Here is a 24,197-nt window from a genome sequence, read left to right as displayed (position 1 = left end):
AAAGCATAGCTCTACGCACGGAGGCTCCGTGTCGTCGAGGCATTCCAAATCCACGCCGGTTTATCCCCACTTCCAGGACAACATCACGCAGTTATACGGCTGGAATTCAAATGACCAGATAATGCGATGCGAGCTCGTACTGACAAAGCGATTCATGTGTGGTCAAGGTCTTGTAAGACTTGGGGTCTCTCAATGCGCCTTTGGAGGATACGAAGAAAGCTTTCGAGAATTTGAATCTGTGACAAAGACTCAAGGTATTATAAGTTATGAGGCAGCTAAGACGGTGACGGTGCCATCCACCAAGTCATTTTAACTAATCCCTTGATCACAACGTTCAGAACTTGTCGGAACGACCCCAATCCGTCAGCTCTATCGACATAGTCGCCTTCGCACAGCTCACAGGATGGACATCAGACGCATGAACTTGAGCGAGTTCACCAAACACGTTCGTGATGAGACGCCAGATAACTGTTCCCACGAACCTTCGCACCAAATCCAAAAAACACACCTCGAGATCAAGCTCCATGTAAACAAACCAGCTGCTACGGGTAAGGTAACTTCAGTGCCCTTGCTCAAATCATATGAGCCAGTATATCTAGCAACGCAGACTTGCCAGTATATCGGCCGCCGCAGAACACAGATGTTCCAGATACAACGAGATACCATAGAGCGATTTATCTGCTCGCCCAAGAAACCAGGTCAGGCGACGCCCCTTGAGACCTTGTTCTGGCCAGCTCGCATTCTGTTTTCCCTAGCCAATCACGACGCCATACCGTAGAAAGTAATAATTAGGCATGCATAAGAATAGAGAAAACTATGCCTCACTCTATTACTAGAACCAAATAAACCTATTTATATGGGTTCGACTGTAAAAAGAGACCCTCGCATCCCGCTCAACTAGCAACTTACTATTCCAATAAAAGCGCATAGCTCCCCACTCCACCTTTACCATTCCGAAACACTACTCAGCCATTCGACCTACCCAACGCTCACGACCACGCTCAGTCCAAAACTCCAGCCATCCAACGTACACCTCTCAATGCGCTTCCATCACATCCTCCTCATCTTTACCATCGCTGCCAGCGTGTTTGCAGCACTCTCGCCCGAGCATATAGACTGGTGGGTGAATCTACCAGGGTCTTATAAAGTACCGGATACCAAAAAGGGTCCCGCCCCTGTTAATGTTAGATATTGCGAAAATGATTATCAGTGCCCCTCGCTTAAGGAGAGATGCATTTGCAGAGTGTAAGTAGGAATGCCTTACCTTATTAAAGGGGACAAGGGAGGTGGCTCATGAAAGAAACTAACAGGAGAGACAGGTGCTGGCATGAAGGCGACCAGAGGGAATGTTTCCATCATTGCTGCGATTATGAGCAGGCTTTGAAGGAGGAGAGGTTAACCAGATGGGTGGATGGAAAGCCCGCGGACGGAGGGGTTAATCCGAGAGGTCCAGGTCCAGGGACTAAAAGGAGGCTTTGTAGAAGCATAAGGGAACCACTTAGCTATAAGTAGGCTGGAAAGGTGGCGGCAAGGAGTAAGCGGAGATGACAGGTTGTTCATGATTCTCGGCAACTGTTACTCAGCGGATGTAGGGAGAAATAGTGGAGTCTTTGGAGGAGGCGGTTGGAGATCAAAGAACAAGAGGGTGCTCTCAAGGTCGCTCTATTCGATGGGTTTGTACTAAACATATAGTAATTTTAAGTATCTATATTAATTTTATAAGGGAGTGTTGGCAAATGGCCTTATTTAAACTCGAAGGTATTGCCTCAGAACTTTCTAGGGTTCAATATCTATTCGAATCGGTTTGTGGGTATTAGAAGAGATGTTGCGACTGGGCTGGTGAGGTTGCTATGACTTGTCGTCTTACGAGTTACATATGTTAGCGATGAAGAAACGAATGCCGAGCTAGACGGCCCTCATGATGCGGATCCTCGATCGGAACTTTTCCACACATTTGAGTAGAGCATGGCAGTGTCAGAACGAGCAAATTATGGCCAGATAGGTCGCCGCAAACATTTCCAAGAATGGGTATGATAGAAGTTTGCGCCTGGGAAGCGTTATCTTTTTTGCATAGTACTTTCCTTGTCTCCTTTTTGCGAGAATTACCATCTACACTCTCTTTTGTCACTGTTCCTGATTTTTAGCTTTTCGTGCACTAATACTGCTGGGCTTTCGTTGGGATTTAGATTTTTGAGAATAGTGCCTTTGTAAGAGCTGGTAAACTGTCGAAAAAGTACGAAAGAATGCGTTCTAACTACCATGTGAAGCTTCTAACGCATTCACATACGAACTTAAATTCAGGCTTACCCTTCTCAGACAAACCATCTCCATCCGGAACACTATGATCGCTAAGCCAGATAAAGCATATCAGTCACATCCATTTTAGCGTTACGCGTTCTAGCCTCGTGGGCGTCAGGGGGCGGATCCCGAAGCCGCTCGCTTGGGCCTCCCGCCAGCCACCAATTCTCAGCTGTCCCGCTTCAACCATTCCAACCCCAATGTGGACCAAGACAGCCAGCCACGCGCGGTCTGGGCGGACGCAGAAAGGCGAGAACCCAAGGGACCGGTTCCGAATTGGGACGGCGGGACGACGGAAGCAGCCTCAACGGGGCCTCCCTCAGCCTCGCGTACGCGTCGTGAGCTGAAGACCTTCATGTCAGTGCTGGTGTCGTAAGGGTTGGCGGGGTCTCCGTAGGCTAGACTCCGTATGGCTTTATTGGTCACGGTACTAGACGGCCGGAGGGGGAGGGGGCATTGGAGGAGACGCAAAGCTTGAGGTGGATTCGTCGGTGTTCAAAAGGATGGAGATGTCCCCCAGAAACAGAGCGTGAGTACCGAAGGCTGTGATATATCTTCATCTTTGTTCCGTTTCAGTCATCAGTCAGTGCAGAGGAATCTCATATACTTTACGCTTGTCCCTTCATCCCTCTACTTGTCCTCATTTATCTGTCATCATCTAAGTACCTATTCTTCCACCATGGCTACCCCAATCCCAACCAAACGCATTGTCATCGCCTGCGACGGCACCTGGCAATCCTCCGTCAGCGAAGATGAAAACATCCCTTCCAACGTAACCAAGCTTTGTCGCCACGTTGCACGCACCGGCACCACATCCAGCGGCGCCGCGATCCCTCAAATTGTCTACTACGACTCTGGCGTGGGCACCGGCTCCCTCGCCGACCTCGAAAAAAAGCGCCAAGGCGCGACTGGCGATGGACTTGCTACCAACGTCATCGAAGCCTACAACTTCATCGTCCTGAACTACAGTCCCGGCGATGAGATCTTCTGTTTTGGTTTCTCGAGGGGCGCATACACGGCCCGTGCTGTAGCGGGGCTAGTAACGGATATCGGAGTTATGGAACCGAGATATATGCAGATCTTCCCTTTCATCTACAAGGCTTATAAGGCGAATAAGGAGGGGAAGCCCTTTAGGGAAACACAGGCATGGAAAGAAGTTGTTGGGGGGAAGTTGTCGAAGAAGGGGATTGAGTTTAGTGCGAAGCCGGGGAGACGTACGGCGGAGGAGATTACGCAGATGTGGGAGATTCGGCCGCATGGGGAGGTCGCGATTCAGGGGAGCAGGAAGGTGAAGGTTGTTGGTGTTTGGGATACGGTGAGTGCTTTCTGTGATTCAGCGCGAGGATACACAGCAGCTGACCACGTTTGATGTAGGTTGGAAGTCTTGGAGTTCCAGATGGAAGGTGGATGGATAACGCTGATATGAGGACTTCGTATGGCTTTCACAACGTGAAGCTGAATGAGAGTAAGTATCTTATCTGGTACAAGAAAAGCTATGACTTGGGCTTTTCACTAACCTATATTAGACATTGAGCACGCTTTCCACGCTCTGGCTCTAGACGAACGCCGCAAGGCATTCAAGCCCACCGTGTGGTACCTACCCAAGAAACCCACAGGTAAACAGCCAGAGCTACTGCAAGTTTGGTTCCCGGGTGTCCACATCAACATTGGCGGTGGGTCAGATGACGGTATTAAAGACCACGCCGGAGATCTCGAAGGTTGGCCCTAAAAGTTCCCCCCTTTAGCTCCCATGTAACCTAACTAGAACGTAGGCATGTCCAACATCACTTTCGCCTGGATGCTCCAATGCATCTCTCCCCACCTCGAAATCGACCGAACTGCCTACAACCAAACTATGATCGAATACAAGCAATGGCTCGACGACATCGACTACAAGCACACCCTCCCCCCACCACCACCAGAAGGCATCAAAGAGACCTTCTGGTCGTACGTCCCTTACGTCCCCCTCGTCAACCCAGCTCCCACAGTCTGGACGCGCACGCCGCGCGGGTGGGGCGTCGGCCGCATGGTCGACAGCCTCACTGGCCTCATGTACAACTACGCCGGAGGCGTCAAACGCATTCCTGGTCGTTGCCAGACCGAGGTGTGGAATCCCACGACAAAAAAGCACGAGTGGGTTGAGATTGGGGAAATGGGGGTTACGAACGAGTTTGTGCACCCCGTGGCTGGGTATCGGCGGACGAAGTTCCCGGAGGAGAAGAATAGTGGGCTGGAAGGGTTTGTGCGAGGGGAGAAGGCGAAGGGTAAGGGGTTTGAGTGGAAGAAGAAGGATGGGACGAGCCTGCCAGAGTATGTGATTCAGAAGGCAGGGAAGGCGCCCAATTTTGAGCGGTTGTGGATGACGGCTGATGGACCTGGAGTACAGGAGATGGAGTGGTTGGCTGAGGTAGATCGAGTGAATGGGCTGTGAGATATTGTCCGATTGGACATTGCGACTTTAGGGGTGAGCTTGGTTTTTAAATGTCTACAGGTTTTATTTAGGAGCACCTTAGTTATCACCCCCCCTTTCTTTGCGTATCACCCCCCTTTTCTCTGCGTGTCACCCCCCCTATATTAGGCCTAGCTCCGGCCCGTATAAATATTGTTCCACCAATCAAACTCACCCGCTTGCCTCCGTGTCGACTGCGTAAAATGGAGAGTATGCATCACAAAACGGAAAGGCTGTATTATAGGCTGCATCATCTAGGCCAATAGGAGTCTATTCGCTCTATCTACTCTAGCTACTCTACTCTAGCTACTCTACTCTAGCTACTCTACCAGCGGAAAGCGCCTAGATGGCCACCACTGTCCAATTGCTGGCTGAAAGGAACGCCAACTACACCTGTATACCAAGGCCTCACAGCCATTGCTTCACCACGGACAGCCTCCTCCTCAGGCGTGGACATAGGGGCATCCTCAGGGGCTGGTTGGCTGTCGGGGACTAAGGAAATAGAGCTCTGAGTAGCTGTTGGAGTGCCTGCTTGTCCGGCGGAGCGATCTGGCGCTGTAGTTGTGAACTGTACAGGATTGTTGAGCACTACAATGGTCTGCTCGACCGCCGGCGTGCCTGTAGAGACACCTGCCATAGTAATTTGGGTGGCCTGTGTCGCAATCTGCATCGATTGAGTTGGTTCCTGTCCACCTACAACACTATCTGCTCGCTCTGCACGAGCAGTAGTCTTATGAGCTCGCCGGAGATGCGACGTTCCTCCACGTGATCCTGGCCCTCCACCACGCCGTCGTGCTCGCTGCGCCGGAGCTTGTTGATCAACAATTTCGAATTGAGATGGATCACGTCGAGTTGCATCAGCAGGTGCACGAGCACGGCCACGGCCACGGGTTGATTGACGAGGTGCAGCAGGGCCCGTTGGCCTGCCTTTACGACGCTGTACAATTGCCGGAGCCTCGATGAGGAGGAGAGGATCGATAGGAAGGTTTACCTCGTTTGGAACGGGACGATTGAACCACCAGTGCTGATGAACATCCTCCAGGACAACAGTATACGTAGATGTCGCTGTAGCGTACAGTTTTCGGTGTATTTCGTGACAGCAAGGCATGCCGTATGTCCCCCTGAATGTTCCATTGCAAATAGGATTGAAATCGTCCTTCTTGGCCTTCTTGACTTGGGCAGCGAGTAGCCTCAGGCCCTGCTCAGTAACCTGCTGAAGAACCCCAGCAAACTCAGGAATCCTAACCTCATGCTGAGGAGCTCTACGCTGCCGGCCAAGCTGATTCTTTCTCTCAACACCTTGGCGGTGAATGTATTGAGATAGCAGGGTGACTACGTCGTAGAGGTCGCCTGTCGAGATCTGAAGATAGGACTTAATACTGCCGTTTGAGCCCTCTAGCCGCGAGGTTATAGTGTTGCCAAAGTGCGGCAGAAGGCCCGTATGGTACGTCGCAATCTGCTGTCGAAAAGGCCACCACTCTTCGGTGAGGTGGTCGACCAGGGCTTCCTTGTGTGCATAATCCGATTGAATCTTGTTCCAAGCGGCTACAAACTCAGCCTCTGTAGGTTTTGATAGGCAGAAGTTAAGCTCGTTGATAAACCTCTTCCGATCTCTCTGAATAACATCAATCTCAGCTACTGTTAGCACTTGAGAGGCACGTGCTGGGTCCTCTAGATCTATTGTATCCGCTAATGCTTGCTCCTTATCCTTCTAAACAGTGACAGCCTTGCTGGCGATGTTCTTCTGCACGTGCCACTTGCACAGGATCTGAGGAACAAGAGGAAAGAACTCAGCCAGTGCATTCTTGAGTGCGAGCTCTTTATCCGTGATGAAAACGCCTGGTGAAACGCCTAGGCGCTGGCACACTAGGTAAAGCTCCCGCACGGCAAAGATGTAGTCCTCTTCTTCCTCCCCTGGGAGAAAACAATAGCCTAGCTCGTAGTTCCTGCCCTGGTTGTTGACGCCGTTGATGTGGAGGAGCGGCATCTTGAACTTATTTGTCTTGTAGGTGCAATCAAGAAGAACAACATCAGGATTCTTCTGGAACATCCGAACACTCTCCGGGTGCATGAAGTATAGGTACTTGACTCGGTTTACTTCATCTAGCTCGTATTTGTAGTGGTAATGAGCGTCCGGGTTGTCGTTGCCGTGTTCCTCAAGCACCTTAAGTATGGCCTGAGTTGGAGTAAGCCCCTTAAGCTTTATTCTCTTCCACTCCCATCTCTTGTTGTATAGGTCCTGCATCGTCACATCCTTGCCCTCAGCTAGGAGGTTGTTGAAGATAGCACCTACGGGCGTGCCTCCGTTGAGCTGATTGTATATAGTTCGGATGGTATCCTTATCGAGATCTCGGTGCGCAATAGGAGTTCCATCCTCAGGATTGTACGGCTCGTGATTGTGAGCATAGACCTCAACCTCAAAGAACCAATCACCTTGCAGTAAATCTCTTGAGAGGGCCCCTTTAAATAGGCAATTGGTCTTCTTTGTACGGGTGCGGCGCTTCCTATTAGCTGGCTCATACTCTCCTGCGCACTCGCATCGAACCAGCACCTTGCGCACCTGGGGGGGCATGCGCTTGTCCATTTTTTTGTTGTATTTAACTATGGCGTATCCTTCCTGCTTGGCCCAAGTGTTGATTGACTTCATGCCATCCTCTACGGAGGCGTGGCGGCCCCAAGGGGGCGGCCGGAGGGGCATAGTGTTGAGGTGATGATGTAGAGGAAGTGGTGTTGATGCATCGAGAGTAAGTGCGCAGGTAATGTAAATTCGAATTGAGCACGAGCGGGCAAGCGGGTGAGTTTGATTGGTGGAACAATATTTATACGGGCCGGAGCTAGGCCTAATATAGGGGGGGTGACACGCAGAGAAAAGGGGGGTGATACGCAAAGAAAGGGGGGGTGATAACTAAGGTGCTCCTTTATTTATGGGTTTCTTTTGATTCATGGGTAAAGGCTACGAGTGAGGAGCATGGGTGTGAAGGAGACGCCTCAGTTGGAGGGAAGTGATTTCATCTGCATCCCTTCTCTACGAACTTCTTCATTCCTAAATCTACTTGTCTTAAACCGCCCCTTCCAACTTCCAAACTTCGCGCACGTGCGATCTTCCAAAAACAGTCACAGTGGATTGTAAAAATCACGTGAAAGTCACGTGCAGCGAGGGCAAAATGAATATCGCACTCCCAAATTCGCCGCTGCCGCTGCTGCATGCCTTTCCATCTATTCAAATCTTACGATTCGCGAGTGATAAAAGTTCGTGTCCAATATAGCCCATGCCTAGCGTTTTACCATCCGGTTGCAGATATTCCCCAAGAAGGCCTCGGTGGAGTCCCTTTAAGAAAGCGAGGAAGAGCCAAAGGGTACTGTCCACAAGATAATATTTTATGGTATCACACTATTAAAGAGCTGCATAGTAAGGAAAGAGCATGTTGAAGAAAGGATGTTTTTCTATCAGGAGGAGCGATTGGTTGAACTAGCTACGCTCATTCAAGAAGCGTAGTCATTCAATCTACAAGGTATTTAAGAAGAGAAAAGGTAGTAGCAGGTCCGACCACTCATCCAGTTCTTGCTCAGGTCGGTCATTGCGCAGCAAGTCGTCGATCCTGTTGACGAGAGCATCGAACTTATTATTAACGGCATCATAGACTCTGACGTCGACTTGCTGCTCAATCTCAGCATCTACTGCGTCTAGATCTAGAAGGCGCTCTCTTTCGGCTTCGATCGTTTCGATTTGACGTTGGAGTTCTTGGTGCATGTCCCTAAGTTCCCGAAGAAGCCCAATAGCCTCCTCACGCGCTGATTCAGGGACTCCAAGCACGTTCTCCGAAGGCGCGAATGCGCGAGGTTCCTCCAGAAGTAGCCGCCTGCGACATAATGGACAAGTTGTGTTTTGGCCATGCTGATTTACCCAGGTTTCCAGACAGTCTCGGCCGAAAATGTGCTTGCAAACTCGTGCTTGAACCGCACCATTATGCTCAGAAAACTCCCCGAAGCAGATCGCACAGCACTCATTTTCTTCTGTGGGAGTATCGCAATGCTCCGCCAAGCTGTCGAAGATTATTTTCCTTACTCGTTGGCCTCCGTATCCTGCAGCCGGGTTAGCATAGCGTCAAGCACGGTGTTGACGATGAATATTGAAATGGGATGCTGCTTCCTCAGCTGTCCACCATGGGGGAAAGCTTAAGCCGTATGAAATGCGCTCGCTGGTTGTGTGTTGAGTGTGATTAGGTACTGGTGGAGCAAGCTCGTTCAGCTCTGCTTGCAAGCGGTGGAGGTAGTCCATCCCATGCTCCTGGACAATCGCAGCGACATCGTCAGCCACCTATCCAGCTAGTCTGAAGAGATCCCACCTTTCAAGATATTCATGTGGAGCTACAACGCCCTCAGGAACGCCTTCGTTATAGCGCATCGCGTGCGCTCTTCTCCGGACTGACTGCGCGTAAGGAACGAGTTCTCGTGCAGTGGGAAAGAACTCACCCATTCCGCGGTACACGTTGAGCATGTCTGCTAGGTATTGTTCTGTTGTATCTGGATCGCGTCGGAATTCATCGTGTATGATGTTCCTTTGAAGATACATGAAAGCGCCTAGGAGCTGTCCTCGGAGCACCCAAGGCTGTTCAATTTGGCGCTCATGGTGGGCCTTGAGACTAAGGTATGATTCGAGGATATCTAGGTTGAGATCCGGTAGCTCGATCTGGTCCATTGGTGGTATGTAACCAGCGTCGGATAAGCCTATGTTTCCAGCCATGGTTGTTTGTGATGTCGATTCCAGGACGTTGTATCGGTTTTTGGAGTGTGTGTCGGTCTAAGAAACGTAGGTCGATTTTCGAAGCACGTGTCGATTTGGGAATTGTAAGCGGACGATCAAATGAACGTAGATTCATCTTATATATAAGATCAGCTACGACATTGTGGATGAAACGAAAGACGGTTTTGGGATGCATAAAAAATACTTAACATTGTTTGCAGCTCAAAAGTCTATAGCTTCGTCTTGATAAAAACATTGTTCAGTAAAACGGAGCTGGGCCGGGTTCGTGTTACAGCGCCTCTCCAAAAAGAACACGAGAGACACTTGGAGAAGAGAAATGCTTTTGGAGTAGTAATGGTACTCTCCTTTTCGTCACGGCATGTGAGTCCGGTACAGTACCTAGACATAATTCTGTGCACTCTTGCTTGCCACTTTTTGAGATGCTTTATTGTATTATCAGGAATTCGGACAACATGTCAAATCCAAGACAACGCAGACTGGAGCGCTTCTAAACAAACGGTTAGACCGTTTTGTTCGTGGTCGTTCAGTTTTTCATCTCAGATAGCCGGAAGCAAGGTTAGAGCCAATTGATAGAGGGAGTGCTAGAACTAATGTCTTAATACCGTACCTTTGTACATGGATGGAGGGATGTGTGCCTTCCATTTCGGAGAAGACTCATTGCCTATGTCCTTTCGAGTTTGGCGACTTAGTGGCGCCCCCTATTGGCGTCGAGATCTATGGCTAAAGCGAGGCGCTCTAGTTCACCATCCAGAACCTCAACGTCAGCTCCCGGCCAACGCCACCACTTCTTTTGTATAGACGCTTGACGCAAATAGGTTTGACGCGTTCAATATTCAGGGGACGCGCCGTAAGGCATAAACATGGCCCTATGCCTTATCTTGAGCTCACCTTCAACTTCAAGTCCTGCCGTTCGTCTGTCCTCTTTCCTCCTCGTATAATTCAATAGGATCGGAATGTGACGGATTTGTGGGATAGAGCTCCCAAAGTACCGCTCGCCTGAGATCGCAGTATCCTTCGTGGTCGAGGGTACCAGAAATCAAGCACCCGAAGCACTACAGCCATGAAGAAATCCTCCAAAGCTGCAACCAACTATACCTGCGGCCTCCGCAAGCGCACCTTCTGGATCATATGTGCCCTCACCCTCGCTATCGCAGCTGCAGTAATCGGCGGAGCAGCAGGCGCCATTCTCATGAAAGAAAAAAGCCGTCATACCTCATCACCAACCATCCAACCATCCTCAACTTCTACACCCGTCTCAACAACCACTCTTCAACCCTCCTCAACGTTAACTTTTGCATCCCCAACTCCCACAGCAGTGACTATCGACTGCCCGGGCTCGGACAACACAACCTTCACGACCTCAAACGGCGAGCACTGGCTCCGCAAATGCAATGTCGATTTCGGGGGACCGATACCCGTCAATGGGAACTACAAGACGTATTCCATAGGCGAGTGTCTTGAGATCTGTGCGACTGTGACGCCAAAATGCTACGGGGTGACGTGGGTATACGCGCAGCCGCAGGGGGTGGGAGACAGCTATTGTTGGCTGCATGAAGAACGATTAGAGGGCGATGGGGTGCCGAGGAGGGTCATGATGGAGAGCGCTGTGTTGATTGATGGATAGAGATGCGATGTGATGGGTTGTATGAGGATGAATGACGTCGTTTGACGTTTGAGTGCTACTCAAAGGTAATCAGGACCACCCCTGTGTCTCAAACACGAACTTCAACCTTTTTGTAATGTAGGCTCTAGACATCATTCTACTCTATTTGTGTTACACGAGTCTCTTGAGTAATGCGCATATGCTTTTTTGTTCAACTTCCTACGTCAAGACTCAGCGCTAATTTCTCCATGGTATATTCTGCGAAGCGCTGATATTCGTAGCCTTAAGTTCGGTGCACTATCCATCCATCTTACTTGTGGGCGTGTTATAGTACTGCGGGTTGGTGTTAGCACTAGAGTGTATCCTTAACACATAAACCTACCTCCTGGCATAATTAGCAGCACACTACGATGAACTGATGTAAGCAGCGTTTCTCTGTTTCGGTTCTATACAAAGTAGATACTTTCAAGCCACCAATCATATCAGCGACCTTTCCCAATCTTGTAAGAGCTACTTCCTCTTTTATCATAACTACTCATGACCCAAGACCTAAGCTCCATTCAGGGCGGATCAGAAGCGTATATGACGTATACGAATCTCTGATCTACGCAAGGGTAATTCAGCTATTATAACTCTTCACCATCGCATCTCAACTTACCAATCGCTTTTTCATTTCTTTCACAAAACCTTCGTCATAATGACTCCTAACAGATCCGTCATCTTCCAAAAAATCGTCGACGAAGTCCTCATCCCCAGCACCCATCTCACCATCCAAAACCGCCCAATTGACCTCTCCCTCTCCCCTCCCGATGGCGGCCTTCTACTCAAGAACTACTACCTTTCCGTGGACCCCTACATGCGAACGCGTATGGAGGCACCATTCTCCAAATTGCGAGCCGATCTACAACGGGGGCGTCGCCAAAGTGCTCAAATCGCGGAACCCAAAGTTTGTTGAAGGCGATGTTGTTTGCTTCTTCAACGAGAAAGCGCTGCCGTTCCACGAGTACACAGTCTGCGATGCTGCGATGGCCGAGATCCCGTTCAAAGTGCATAATCCTTACAACGTTGACGTCCGCCATTTAGTCGGGGCGCTTGGTCCCCCGGAGTTGAGGTCGTATGGGTGCCTTTATGAGATCGGGAAGCCGAAGGCGGGCGAAACGATCTTGGTCTCCGCGGCTAGTGGGGCGGTTGGGTAGCTTGTTGGGCAGCTGGCGAAGGAGGGTGTCACTGAACAAGGAGCTGTAGGCCGTGTACGTGAGGCTATATACAAGAGGTGACACGTGCCTGCCGTGGCCCTCACCGCTACTCCCTGACAGAGGGGTTGAGGGCTATTGGGAATGCAGGGAGCGATGAGAAGCTAAGGTATATTGTTGAGGAGCTGAGCTTTGATGGTGGGTTTAATTACAAGACGGAGAAGGCGCGGGAAGCGTTGGAGAAGCTGGTGCCGCAGGGAATCGATGTCTATTACGACAACGTCGGTAGGCCGGTGTTGGAGGCGGCGATTTGCGAGATGAATTAGATTGGAGGGATTAGTGAGTAGTGTTCTCGGCTGCTGTTTTCGGAGGACGCTTGCTGATAGTTTTGGCGCAGTGTCTTTGCAGTATGATCTGCGACTACAATAAGAAACCGGAAGATCGGTACGGCGTGAAGAGTCTTAGGGAGATTTTCATCCGCCGCATTACTATGCAGGGTTTTATCGTCGTCGACGAGAACATTCTAAAGCACTTCCCCACGATGCAAGAGACTATAGGTAAGTGACGCGCCGAAGGCTCGATCAAGTTCAAGCAGGATATTACGGTAGGAATCGAAATGCGATCGGAGCCTTTTTAGGTACGCTAAAGGGTGACAACAATGGGAAGGCGCTAGTGCAGCTCGCGGATCTAGACAAGGATTGAAAGAGGGACCACTGTGCCTCGTGGAAGATTGAGATGAAAGTTCCTGGGGAGCGCGATTTTGCATGCTTCTTAAGCTCATAATAAAGTACGAAGTATGTTGATGCAGTCGAAAGAGATTCAGTACACCGAAAAAGTTGATGAGATGTACAATGCTTGATATTTTGAACTGGATAGGCGGTCAGACGCGTCACGCTTTCCTTTTCTACGTTGGGGCAGTCTACGGTCGGAAAGACACTGCATCCGGTATTGCGTTAGACTTTATGATCGGTGACCTCCACTTCATACTGCCTATCGATGGCGATTTGGCCTCTTCGTAGGTCCTCGCTAACCTCAGACGCGTCCAGTGGATGCAGTGCCCGCGTGCGATAGTTCCCGTATGTCTCGCTGTCATTTTTATTGAAAGGGACCTGAGATGTCTCGGATCTGCGAGGGCTGCTATCGTAGCTTGTTACGCTGCCTTTCCTTGTGCTGTCGGTGTCGGATCTACTTCTTGATCGAAGAGAATGCATAGATAGCTTGCTGTGGATACTATTCAGGACGGAGTCCATAGAGCGCCCTTGGATGAGAGATCTTAGGGTAGGGAGACAAGCTGCTAGCAGTCCGGCTTGAGTTTCCACCATGGACCAGAAAATGAAGGCCGTGATGATCAAGTCCTGGTCGTTATTCGGGTTGAAGGGGTCTGCAAGACGTCAGTCGGCTTGGATACGATCTAGGAGAAAGAGCTACATACGTTCATTCTCCCAAACAAACCAGATTAGTTTTATCATTGATGCCACTACCGCTCTGTAATGATGATGTCAGTACAAGAGATGGGTTCCAAGGCACAACCCTTGACTTACAAACTACCGGTAAGAAATATACTAATAACCGCCAACTTCTTTTTCGTTGAAAGCTGTAGCTTCCAGACCTGCCCCATTCTTAGTCTGGTGTTCTACTCCATTTCGAAGTTGACGTACCAGTGGAATTGGAATGAGTATGATAAGAGCATCGCATAGAAACCCTGACAACGACAGAGCGTACATCATCATCTGCGTATCAACACATTTCGCAATGATGTCGGCGCCAGCACCAGCCCAGTAGACATCGAAAGTCGTTCCACAACCAAACACGTACGCGAAGAAGAACCCGACCGTCCAGGTAAACACGATCGTAAGCATAAAAGTTATCGCTATCAAAGGAATATACCGAGAGAGTCCATAAATACAAAAGATACGACGGTAGAAGCATAGAATGCTTCCCTTGATTAAACCCAAGGTTGGAATTGCTAATGTGATCACGATGAAGAAAGTCTGAAGGCTAATTAGCGCAGTACTAACAGATAGCAAGACGTATGTCCGTACCTTGGCTGTGATGGTGATGATTCTATTGGACTGGTCGATTGGCGTTCTCGAAACGAGATCACGAGCTTCTAGTAGAGCAGGCGTAGGATATCTTACGGCTCTGCTTGCAACACCTGAAATACGTCAGTTTCAAGGTTCGTCTAATAGTCCTTGTAGGAATACCATACCCCACCAGATAGCTGCACACATGCCAAGCATCATAACCTGTAGATTAGATCGCGTTAGCCCTACGGTATGCAATTTACGTGATCTTTGAGGAGGTTCACTCACGAGAGCCGGAATAATCAACCAATCGTCAATTCTAAGTGATTGCTTCTGCCTTCGCCGAGCATAAAACCGCAGCCCAACAGCTATGACATCTAAGATCGCAAGCACAATAGATACCGGGTAAATGACATCGGGACCTTGGGTGAGCATCAACATTGTGGCGGTACAGTAATTTCTGGTCGAGAATTAAGATATGGACCAAATGAGTTCTTCGAGTATGTATTTTGTAGCCAAAACGGAGATCCAAAGCTAAAATTATGAGACAAAAATAGGGCAGAGAGTTCTGCCGCACATTGGTTGGGTGGGAATGTACGCTTGCTCTGCTGTTGAATTACAAGTTCATGAAGAGACGACGGAGCTCAAGAGCGAAGTTCTGTCTTAGCCCGAATAACATAAATGCCGAGTCGACAGCTTACTCTCCGAACTAGAGCTCGTTACGGACAAATCTGTGGCGTGTACTTCCTATGCCTCCTTGTTCATTATCAGGGATCAACGTAACTTCTCAGCTGCTGGGAAGCAGGATTTTCGTCGTATGTTCCTTGTACGGCGTGTCCATTTTGGTCCGGCGTACATGACCACGAACAACACTCCATGCCAAGAAAAATACCAACTGCTTTTTGCCGATCGCGTTGGTGGCACAAAGCCTAACAGGACAGCGTTTAGGAATCCGATATTTTAGGATGTTTCCCCCAAATGTTCCTCTTGTAGTCTTCAACACACCGAGAGGCTCGTCATTAGTCTCAACTCCGTTGAACAAGGGTCTTTTCGGGGAGCACAGGTGCATGATTTGCAGATGTTTCTACTGAATTGGCAGGGCGTGGCCTTGCAACTCAAACCGGCGGACTCAGAGGCGAACGTCACCAGTCGCTCTCTCCGCCATACTCCATCGCAGACCTACGGCTCCATCCAATACAGGTATCTGAGAGCGGAGAAGTCATGGGTGTGAATATGGACGCTGTTATTCCCGGCCTTAATACCACGTGACCGTGCCAGTTGCGTGAAACCTCACTTTCTGCTGACGTCACTCTCGCGTTAAACATCAATCATCTCAGGCACTTTTCGAAAGAGATGGTGATGCTAGAAATTAATGTCGATAGGGCGCGTTTGGATGTATTTGTGGAGCACGGAAGAAAGTGCTGAGGTAAGTGGTACGTAGTTCTAAGTTTCTACTACGTACCCGAGTGCCCGGGCACCAAATACTCCGAACAATATTCTCCATAGCCGCACAACCGCATTCCCGGCTCTCTGCATCCCCAAGCATCGAATCCTCGTGCTTGTTTACTTCACAACATCCCGTGGGTTAGACACGAAGGTGACAAGGCCTTCTACATCATGGCCTCGTCTGCTAGTCCACTACCGGACCTGTTATTGGCAACAAAATCAGATGAATCGGAAGCACCAACACCAACAGATGAGTGGGATACCACACTCTTCGCATTCCACGACCTAGACTACGTTCCTTCTGGATATGGGGGCATTCTAGCTCCGTATATCGAGACTGGACCCGGGACTATGCGCGCCGCTGTCAAGCTTATGGGCCTCGACCTCGTGCCGAATGCGAGTCTTCCATTCGTACGACAAGTCATATGCGACCTTGGCTCTGGCGACGGCGAGTTTCTCATCGGCCTGCTTGGATATGTCAATGCCATTACCAATACGACGACTACTAGTGCGGTTCATGGCATGGGCATCGACTACAATGCCGCGCTGATCGATACAGCGAACGTGAATGCAATATCGGCCGGGGTGAACGCGACATGGCTGATCTACGACTTCAATGAGGACCAGGAAGATCTTGTTGGTCAGCTAGTTGCGGAAGGTGTCACCCATGTGTTTACCTACCTTGTCCCCAAGCAGCTTGCGCTCAAGACTGTGCGGGCTATTCTGACAAGATTGTGCGAGAGTGGGGTGATGGTTTGCTGCCACAAGTTCCAGCCGAACTACCTAACAGCGACGAGACGAGACACATTGATGGACTTGGCAGTGTACGAACACGCACCTCGCGTCGAGGCGGGCTGACGATGAAAGCTCCAGGGTGGTATGATTAAAGTAAGTCTTGAAACCCTACTCCTTTTACCCGAAGGGGCTTTCCTCGGTTCATTCTTAACTTCTCTTGAAGAAACCAAATCCGCTTCATTGATCTTATATTGGTATCAAAGCAACCTTTGCACCGTTCTTGTTCTCAAAAGTCGCCCTCATTTGCTCCGTCCATGGCTTCTCATCGCGACTCTCTAAGCTGGCGAACTCTCTCGCGATTGTGACCACCGTATATGCGACTTCCGTGAACACCAGCCGCATAGCGGGGCAAATACGAGGTCCTCCCCCGAAAGGCACGTACTCCCAGGTGGGACAAATCCTCTCCCAGCGTTCTGGCCGGAACTCCTCTGCATCTTCCCCCCAAAAAGATTTGTTGCGAAGCATGCATCGGAAGTTCATTTCGACTATCTCTCCCTTCTGAACGTATAAGGGTGCCCTACCGTCTCTTCCTCCGCCACTGGGGAGAACGACTGACTCAATACACTCTCTTGAAATCATAGTAGTCACGGGAGCTATCCGATGGGCTGTTTCATGTTAGTGTGGCCAGCGTGACTCGGTACGAAAACTAAGACCCACCTTCCCGGTATATGTGTCCTAGATACTGATAGCTCTTAAGCAGTTCATAAGTAATCGGCTGGTCCTTTGTAGGTAGTATCTCCGCTCGCAGTTTGTTCCATGCGACCAGATTCCTGGAGAGATAGAAGAAGATATTGCTTAGTACTATGGCTGGGCTGTCGAGAGCCGGCGTAAGCACGTTCTGTAGCTGGAAGCGGAGGGCCTGTCGATCTTTCGTGGTTTTTGCCATCTCATCGATCAGACGAAGACGTCCTCGTCCGCCACCTAGCTCGGTACTCTCTCTTTTCTCAAGGCGAAGTAGCGCTTTGTCGACGCGCTCGTCGAGGAAGTCGTTGACTGTTTGGCACGCATCTCGCCACTTCTGGTCTCGATGGAAAAACGAGGCACGACTTCCGATCATCATTCGAATTCCCGTGCCCCGCTGCGCATAGAAGTTCGCGTCCAAAAACTCCTTGTGTGCATCTTCTGACAGCAAAGCATCCAAAGATTCACCTAGGATGAATTGACTCGAAGTGTCTAGGCTCTACGACAAATTAACATTACTGACTTGAGAATATAGATGTCGGTCAATTTACTAGGCGTTTGAATAGTGGCATCAAATCCACCGTTGAACCATCACGCGGCAGCAAGCGCATTAGCCTTTGGACGTGTGTCTCCAAACTCCGATTCCCCAGGTTGGAGATATGAACGACATCGAACGAAGGCTTGATCAGAGCTCTGCGATTCGCCCAACGCTCCCCGTCAACCATTGTGATGCCATCACCCCAGAGGTGTGGGGCGGCCTTGATCCGAATATTCTCTACACCAAATTGGTTGAAGTGGGTGGCGTGCACATACTTCGTGATGTGTGGATCTATTGTTTTGATAATCGAGGCACCCAAGAATTTTGCCCTGAAGGTTTTCCCGTACGACGCGAACAGATTTTGGTTCAGATTGAGAAAAGTTTGGCTTTCAAGAGATTTCGTGTATAGTAACAACAGGTCAATGCCGAAGAACGGGTCTTTGTGAGGATACTTCGGAGGTTCTTGGCAACCATGACGCCGCATGGTAAGTATCCGAGCGGCAGTATGTACGATCCATTTCGTAATCCAGATCGCAAGGAGAGCGCAAAGAGCTAACAGAACAGGTGAATTTGTGGAAAACTTCATGCTAAAGATGGGAAAATGTAAGATGGCCTGGGATTGTCGTGGTGAAGAGCTTTCGAGTAAGGTGCTGCCTCGAAGTGACAAGACGTTGAAAGATTACCTATATCTAGCATACTCACTTATTCGCCGAAGCTTCTGTGGATAAACATGATCCCGTACTGTGCCGCAATCTATTTAGTAACCCCGGTGGATGATCGCCGTCGGAATCGATATATTCAGAGCTTGAAGATCCTACATCGGCGTCATCACTCGACAACCCTGCACTAATATATGCAACAACCAGGGTCTGTCGGCTTCATATACCATGCTAGTGGTACCCCCACCCCACCTGGTGAACCTTGATATATTCTACACGCAACGGGCCTCCAACGCGTCGCGTGTATTTGAGCAAAACTTCCGACCCCGATATCCCGCTTAACACCACCTTGCATCCCAGGGCCAGCCCCGCTTTTTTTGCCACAACCGTATGTATGATGATCACCTCCATTGTTTCGAGGAATCTCAACCAATCCCACTAAATCGGACGCGACACAACCCCGTCAAACCCAGAACGAGTGGTTGATCCTCGCGTAAAGCCCTTACTGTGACCTATTTCAAGAGCTTTATCATCATTCTTGACAAGAGCCGCTAATCAAATGGTTTCTTGTGCTTTGGGTCTAAGCCCGAAGGCTCGCTGGCTCCTCAATTTGGACAGCTTCCTCTATTATGAAACATCCGAACGGGCTTTTCTATCGGAATTGGTCCTGATCTTCTCTTTTAAGATCGACAGGGGCTCCAAATTATCGCATAATAGATTCATCCGGACGTTTTCCTTGCCTACTCACAGCTGATCAACTACAACAGCCGTTTCACTCTCGCGTTATCCACATCATGCATTCAAACGGACAAAATTCGAGTTTGCAAATAAGTATTACAGCGCGCCGCTTAGGCTACGCTACTACTTAAATCAAATCGCCTGAGATAACGCTTTTGAAATCTGCTCAAATAATGCACCTCCGCTGTGTATCCCTAGAATTGACAGTCCCTTCTGCTACAGGCGCTGCTCACATAGATCAGTAATTGGGGATAAGAAACAACGCGGTGGAGCACCTACCATCTGCAGAGCATCCTTCACTGGCGTCGACTGCATCATCTCTGGCAATAGCTTTATTTTCAATTGGAGCAGCAAACGCGATAGCTTGTAGAGAAGCAATCACGCCGATGAAGTATATTGTGAAACGCATTTTGGGCCTTCAACTATTAGCGGAGCAGAACTAGAGGGTACAGATGTCATACTTCTTACAGAACTTTCCTAGTTCGTTTGTGTAAATGCTATCTAGAAGTTGGGATATAATCTTACGATTGTGAAGAGAGGTCTTGGGTTGACTAAGATCACGCTTGGAAAGAAGTCTCTACTCCTTATACGTTCAACCTAGAAACATGGGATCTGAATTGTTAGGGTATCTTCTAAGCGAACTTGGAATTCTCGGACTAGACCATTCGGACAATGACATGTCTCAAAACTATAGACGCCGCATTGAACGACAATGAAATCCGAAGACTTTGCACATCAACATACCCCACAGGCATCTTGATGGTTGATCAAGAATCTGCCGCCAGACACCATCCTGCTGGTAATCTGGGCCGGCTGAGATAATTCCAGGTACACCGGCGAGTAAGTATCGGAGGTACGCTGTCGTATTTAGCGAACCCTGGCATTGACCAGGGTCTGCCACGAGCCTATCACTCCGCTCATAGAATTAGCGGCTGCACGTGTTCGTTGAACACCGACGCAGCATTTGGTCCCAATTTTCGGTTTCAACCCTTTTCCTCAAGTCCGTCTATTCATCGTCATATCCGATGACAACTTTACCGGCAAATTATTGAAACAATTTTATAACATGCTCCAGGACTCCACCCCACCTCCCTATCCTCTGATCAGTCGTTGGCTACCAAAACATCAGACTCTAGTCATTTGAAAGAAAGCCACGTCTATCTCGCTCATTTCTCTTGTATCCCATATATCCTGATTGGGTTAGACTTCACCAACAAAGAGCAGCGCAAAATGGGCCATGAAGACGTACCCTTAATAGAGGAAGAAGTCCCACAGAAAGAGCACTTCAATGACCTCCACAAGTCATGGAGAGACACGAGCTCATTGAAAAATACAGAGAAGCGAGCACATTCATTAAGACGAGTTATCGCCGCCTACATCGTGCTGCTGCATTTTCTCTGTATAATTCTCTCCGTCACGGTCATATGGATGAAATTTCCGGCCGTCTTACACATGAGTGGCAAGACCACAACCGGTAAGATGTCTCCCTTTTATATGAACAAGGTCTTAGATTCTCACTACGGGCATTCATAGATTGGGTACCGGTCAAGTACGAGATGCGACACGAATACGCCTCGGACCACTCTTCCAGCAAGTATTCAGGTCTCCCAAATGACGACAATACTCAGGCTTGGGACGACCTTATCATGCGTGAGCCATCTCAGCGAAGTCCTAGCGAGAAACTTTTTCAAAAACTGACGCAGCCAAAAGCAACTTTCTTCAACACCTCGGCAGACGAACTCGCCCAGGTAGGAGAAGAAGTCGACAATTCTGTGCGTCTCGCGGATGGCGGATACATCGCAGGACTAGGAGTGTACCACGATATCCACTGTCTAGTACGTCTTGCCTCCCCCTTACCCAAGAGCGCCGCTGACTCCGCCAAAGAGGCGACTCCGACTCTTTCTCCACAGTGATTACTACTATCCCCCGCTTACAGAAGTAAACCTTCGCTATCTCCGCAAGCACCTAGGTTTGCATACCAAATTCTTTTAATTAAGGATTAGTTCCGTCTCCAAGCTTCTTTTCAGGTCTAACGCAAATCAGACCATTGCATCGAATCTCTCCGAAAAGCAGTTATGTGTAATGTTGATACAAACATTTATACGTTCACATGGGACGACACCACCGCAGCGGATCATCGGCCGAATCCGAAGTCGAATCAAATGCGGAAATGCACGAATTGGGAGGCGGTGGAAGGTTGGGTGACCAAGCGGCATGTGCCACTTAATCCGATGCTGATGAGGCCGAGTGGGGTGAGCGATAGGATTCATATGGTTTGATGATAAGTATGAGAATATGAGTGATGGGAGAGGTACGTTAGACTTCAAGCACCCTCCACGCATTTCACCATAATGAAACGTATCGGGCTGATGCTAGCCAGGGAGATACGGTCGCAGCCCACAAGTGACACTAGTGTTTTCTATTCACCTTGGGTGAGATAACCGAGTTTGCGCATGATTCCTACGAAAGACATTGGCGACCGATTTCATCGAATCCAAAACATTTCCTTTGGCCTTTTTCTGCTTTGAAGTCATCTCCTCGAAGGGTGGATCCTTCTGAATTGGTGCCCGCTTATGCCAATCCGTGTAAGGATCTCTCTCTTCTGCTGGTTCCGCCGCTGGCGCCTCCGCCTCCTCCGGGGCCGGCTCTTCTTCTGGCGTATCTCATTTCTTCTTTTTTCGCCCGCCTTTTAGCTCCGCCAACGCCTGTTTATGGTGCAAGTTTTCTCCGTCACGGTAGAAGTGGCCAGGTCGCATGCACCCGCCTTTCGATTGGACGAGAAACCGCTCGCCGCATCGCCGTCCGTTCGGAAACTTAGCGTCTGGGGGCAACTGCGCGTCGCAATAGGCCATGTGGTACTTTTCGTAACACTTATCCGATATTGGACCGTTGCAGATAGGGCTAGTCCAAAACTAGTCTCACATGTCGCTTCTTAGTAAATAGGAGTATCGAAACTTACCAATAATGAGACTTTGGGGCTACAGCCCCGGTCTCTTTGTGAAGCCTTATTTCCTCCTCCGTTCTTCTGGAATCAAAGTTTTTTGGCCATTGCTTAGAATCAGAACTGTTCAAAGGGTGCTTTTACTAGAAGGCCGAGGCGATGGTATTAAAATAGTGGTGGTATCGATACAGCAATGGCTTTAAAGTAGTAGTTTTGTGGAAGCAGTGGTGGTATGGGTGGTAATAGTAAGTTAAATATGGGACTCCTATCCATGATTTTATATCTCTAATGGGGCGGAAAGCGTCAGTGTTCAGACAGTAAATCGAGTCCTTCGTTGCCATAATGGGCAGACGTGAGTTACGCCTAAGTTTAGTGTCGGCGTTCCATATATTTGCAGTAAATGCACAGCCAACCTCCTATAGCATGTCACGCTATTCTCACGAGGTTTGAGAGAGACTTTGAAGGTGTCGATTCACTCGAGCCGCTCGAGGTCAGCCTTGCTTAAACCTCCCAGGTTTGCCCTCTCTAACCTTCTTACAACCACCAACGCAGACCCACCCACACCAAACCTGCCCCGTTCATACCCACATACACACACACTAGGTTCAGTCTATTCAGTCTTTGATTTTCTCTACAAAATGGAATCCAATCGCGGCCACAAGCCGCACAACTGCATGAGCAGACTCCAAGCAGCTGCGCACAACTTCCAACAGAAAGCCAAAGACGGGGCGCAGAAAGCCAAGCGCAAGATCAAGGTCGCTGTACACAAGTCGGCCGATGCTCTTATACCAGATTTCCTTGCGTGCCTCAATGGGGCAGGCAAACTACGTAGTAGTTCACCTCCAGGCCAGATTCCACAGACCGCTAGCTCATTCACCTCATCCAAAACCGACCTAGTACTATGTCATGCACACAAGCAGGATCATCTCTTGCTATCTCCCACGGCAAAAAAAAGGCCACCCCCGTCTCTAGGAAAGGGGAATCACGAGTTTTTCGAGTCTCGGTACTGGGGTCGAACCCGCGAAATCCCGTCAAAGGCTATCCGGCGTCTTGCATCGGAAGTAATTGACCCGGAGGGGCAACTTGGAGGAATCGGGGTGTGGGTGTTAAGCAAGAAACAAGGGTCCTAAAACACAGTCTATCCATGGGTTCAAACTTCCCATTAAAGTCCCTTCTGCAGGGCGCGCCTCACGATGGACAATAGCAGATGTGACCAACCTTCGTTCAGAGGCTCTCAATATGCATTCGAAAGCATACAACGGTCCCTGTACCCTGCGTCTGCCGCTACTCGACGACCTTGGAAAACGAGATTGAGGCACCCTATATTGTCATGGACGCAATGGAAGGCGTGCCGGCGACTGAAGCCTGGCACCCTAGTGGGGACATCACGGTAGACACAATCCAGGCTCGGTTCGACCTCTTACAGTCCCTCGCAGGAGCGATGGCAAGTCTGCAAAACCTTGAATTCGATAAGGCGGGTATGTTTGACTTCGAGAACGGAGACCTGGAGAAACCAACAGTCGGCCCCATACGCATATGGCGTGAGCCCTCCGGCCTGGAGCTATACGAGGAAAATATTGAGGATTTACTGGTTGTTCGACAGACCCGCATCACTCCACCAGCATCGACGGCTCGACACTACTTCTCATCAGTCCTTGACTCCCGGAATTACGATCTCCACGATGATGACCGAGGTAGAGGAGTGATTAAGGTGGCCGAGAAAGCTTTGGGGTACCATCCATTCCGGAAATATTTGAAGCCACACTTACTACAGGACGAAACTGAAACCTTCGTAGTTCAGCACCCGGATTTCAACCTGCAGAATATCCTTTGCGATCCTGAAACCCTCAAGATTACAGCAATAGTCGATTGGCACCTCGTTAGGATAGTTCCGCGACGTGTCGGCTTTTCTGCAGTCCCAATATGGCTTCGGGAAGACTGGTTACCTTACTATCTGTGGCCTATCTCTTCTACCCTAGCCGTCAATCAGTTGGACATGTACCGCGATCACTACGCGAAATGCCTGTCAGAGGCCATGGGCGGGGAATGAGACTGCGTCTACACGAA

General features: G+C 49.5%; 11 protein-coding genes across 11 annotated transcripts; 7 read left to right on the top strand and 4 right to left on the bottom strand.

Moving 5' to 3' along the window:
* Window positions 1-2,846: 2,846 nt before the first annotated feature.
* On the top strand, window positions 2,847-4,910 carry BDZ99DRAFT_460222 (uncharacterized protein). Its single transcript, XM_033719340.1, has 4 exons — window positions 2,847-3,613; window positions 3,673-3,763; window positions 3,825-4,016; window positions 4,071-4,910. The coding sequence occupies exons 1-4, from the start codon at window positions 2,978-2,980 to the stop codon at window positions 4,727-4,729; spliced, it is 1,578 nt and encodes a 525-aa protein (XP_033579840.1). The 5' UTR covers window positions 2,847-2,977; the 3' UTR covers window positions 4,730-4,910.
* Window positions 4,911-8,252: 3,342 nt separating this feature from the next.
* On the bottom strand, window positions 8,253-9,815 carry BDZ99DRAFT_555828 (uncharacterized protein; the record flags this gene model as incomplete). Its single annotated transcript, XM_033727167.1, has 2 exons — window positions 9,221-9,815; window positions 8,253-8,830 (listed from the first exon to the last, which is right to left on the bottom strand). The coding sequence occupies exons 1-2, from the start codon at window positions 9,489-9,491 to the stop codon at window positions 8,253-8,255; spliced, it is 849 nt and encodes a 282-aa protein (XP_033579839.1). The 5' UTR covers window positions 9,492-9,815.
* A 757-nt stretch (window positions 9,816-10,572) lies between these two features.
* Window positions 10,573-11,136, top strand: BDZ99DRAFT_517183 (uncharacterized protein; the record flags this gene model as incomplete). The annotated part of the gene is made up of 1 exon (XM_033725152.1): window positions 10,573-11,136. One exon carries the CDS (start codon window positions 10,573-10,575, stop codon window positions 11,134-11,136), a length of 564 nt encoding a protein of 187 aa, XP_033579838.1.
* A 676-nt stretch (window positions 11,137-11,812) lies between these two features.
* On the top strand, window positions 11,813-13,010 carry BDZ99DRAFT_486338 (NAD(P)-binding protein; the record flags this gene model as incomplete). Its single annotated transcript, XM_033722768.1, has 7 exons — window positions 11,813-11,981; window positions 12,040-12,281; window positions 12,312-12,336; window positions 12,432-12,601; window positions 12,635-12,647; window positions 12,695-12,865; window positions 12,904-13,010. 7 exons carry the CDS (start codon window positions 11,813-11,815, stop codon window positions 13,008-13,010), a joined length of 897 nt encoding a protein of 298 aa, XP_033579837.1.
* Window positions 13,011-13,098: 88 nt separating this feature from the next.
* Window positions 13,099-14,773, bottom strand: BDZ99DRAFT_568176 (uncharacterized protein; the record flags this gene model as incomplete). The annotated part of the gene is made up of 7 exons (XM_033727760.1): window positions 13,099-13,689; window positions 13,741-13,793; window positions 13,850-13,917; window positions 13,967-14,299; window positions 14,351-14,463; window positions 14,518-14,554; window positions 14,621-14,773. 7 exons carry the CDS (start codon window positions 14,771-14,773, stop codon window positions 13,262-13,264), a joined length of 1,185 nt encoding a protein of 394 aa, XP_033579836.1. The 3' UTR covers window positions 13,099-13,261.
* A 931-nt stretch (window positions 14,774-15,704) lies between these two features.
* BDZ99DRAFT_517180 (uncharacterized protein) lies at window positions 15,705-16,636 on the top strand (the record flags this gene model as incomplete). The annotated part of the gene is made up of 2 exons (XM_033725151.1): window positions 15,705-15,758; window positions 15,839-16,636. 2 exons carry the CDS (start codon window positions 15,705-15,707, stop codon window positions 16,634-16,636), a joined length of 852 nt encoding a protein of 283 aa, XP_033579835.1.
* A 123-nt stretch (window positions 16,637-16,759) lies between these two features.
* Window positions 16,760-18,378, bottom strand: BDZ99DRAFT_381216 (cytochrome P450; the record flags this gene model as incomplete). The annotated part of the gene is made up of 3 exons (XM_033715223.1): window positions 16,760-17,137; window positions 17,337-17,753; window positions 17,806-18,378. The coding sequence occupies 3 exons, from the start codon at window positions 18,376-18,378 to the stop codon at window positions 16,760-16,762; spliced, it is 1,368 nt and encodes a 455-aa protein (XP_033579834.1).
* Window positions 18,379-19,355: 977 nt separating this feature from the next.
* On the bottom strand, window positions 19,356-19,598 carry BDZ99DRAFT_517178 (uncharacterized protein; the record flags this gene model as incomplete). Its single annotated transcript, XM_033725150.1, has 2 exons — window positions 19,356-19,414; window positions 19,469-19,598. 2 exons carry the CDS (start codon window positions 19,596-19,598, stop codon window positions 19,356-19,358), a joined length of 189 nt encoding a protein of 62 aa, XP_033579833.1.
* A 1,094-nt stretch (window positions 19,599-20,692) lies between these two features.
* BDZ99DRAFT_555817 (uncharacterized protein) lies at window positions 20,693-21,468 on the top strand (the record flags this gene model as incomplete). Its single annotated transcript, XM_033727166.1, has 3 exons — window positions 20,693-21,024; window positions 21,074-21,158; window positions 21,233-21,468. Exons 1-3 carry the CDS (start codon window positions 20,746-20,748, stop codon window positions 21,466-21,468), a joined length of 600 nt encoding a protein of 199 aa, XP_033579832.1. The 5' UTR covers window positions 20,693-20,745.
* Window positions 21,469-22,472: 1,004 nt separating this feature from the next.
* BDZ99DRAFT_473628 (uncharacterized protein) lies at window positions 22,473-23,260 on the top strand (the record flags this gene model as incomplete). Its single annotated transcript, XM_033721846.1, has 2 exons — window positions 22,473-22,482; window positions 22,734-23,260. 2 exons carry the CDS (start codon window positions 22,473-22,475, stop codon window positions 23,258-23,260), a joined length of 537 nt encoding a protein of 178 aa, XP_033579831.1.
* A 200-nt stretch (window positions 23,261-23,460) lies between these two features.
* On the top strand, window positions 23,461-24,180 carry BDZ99DRAFT_473627 (uncharacterized protein; the record flags this gene model as incomplete). The annotated part of the gene is made up of 1 exon (XM_033721845.1): window positions 23,461-24,180. The coding sequence occupies one exon, from the start codon at window positions 23,461-23,463 to the stop codon at window positions 24,178-24,180; it is 720 nt and encodes a 239-aa protein (XP_033579830.1).
* Between the last annotated feature and the right edge of the window lie 17 nt (window positions 24,181-24,197).

This window comes from Mytilinidion resinicola (assembly GCF_010093595.1).
Source record: "Mytilinidion resinicola strain CBS 304.34 unplaced genomic scaffold BDZ99scaffold_5, whole genome shotgun sequence".
NCBI lineage: Eukaryota > Fungi > Ascomycota > Dothideomycetes > Mytilinidiales > Mytilinidiaceae > Mytilinidion > Mytilinidion resinicola.
Note: the sequence above shows the minus strand (reverse complement) of the source record. Positions and strands in the feature narration are given on the sequence as shown.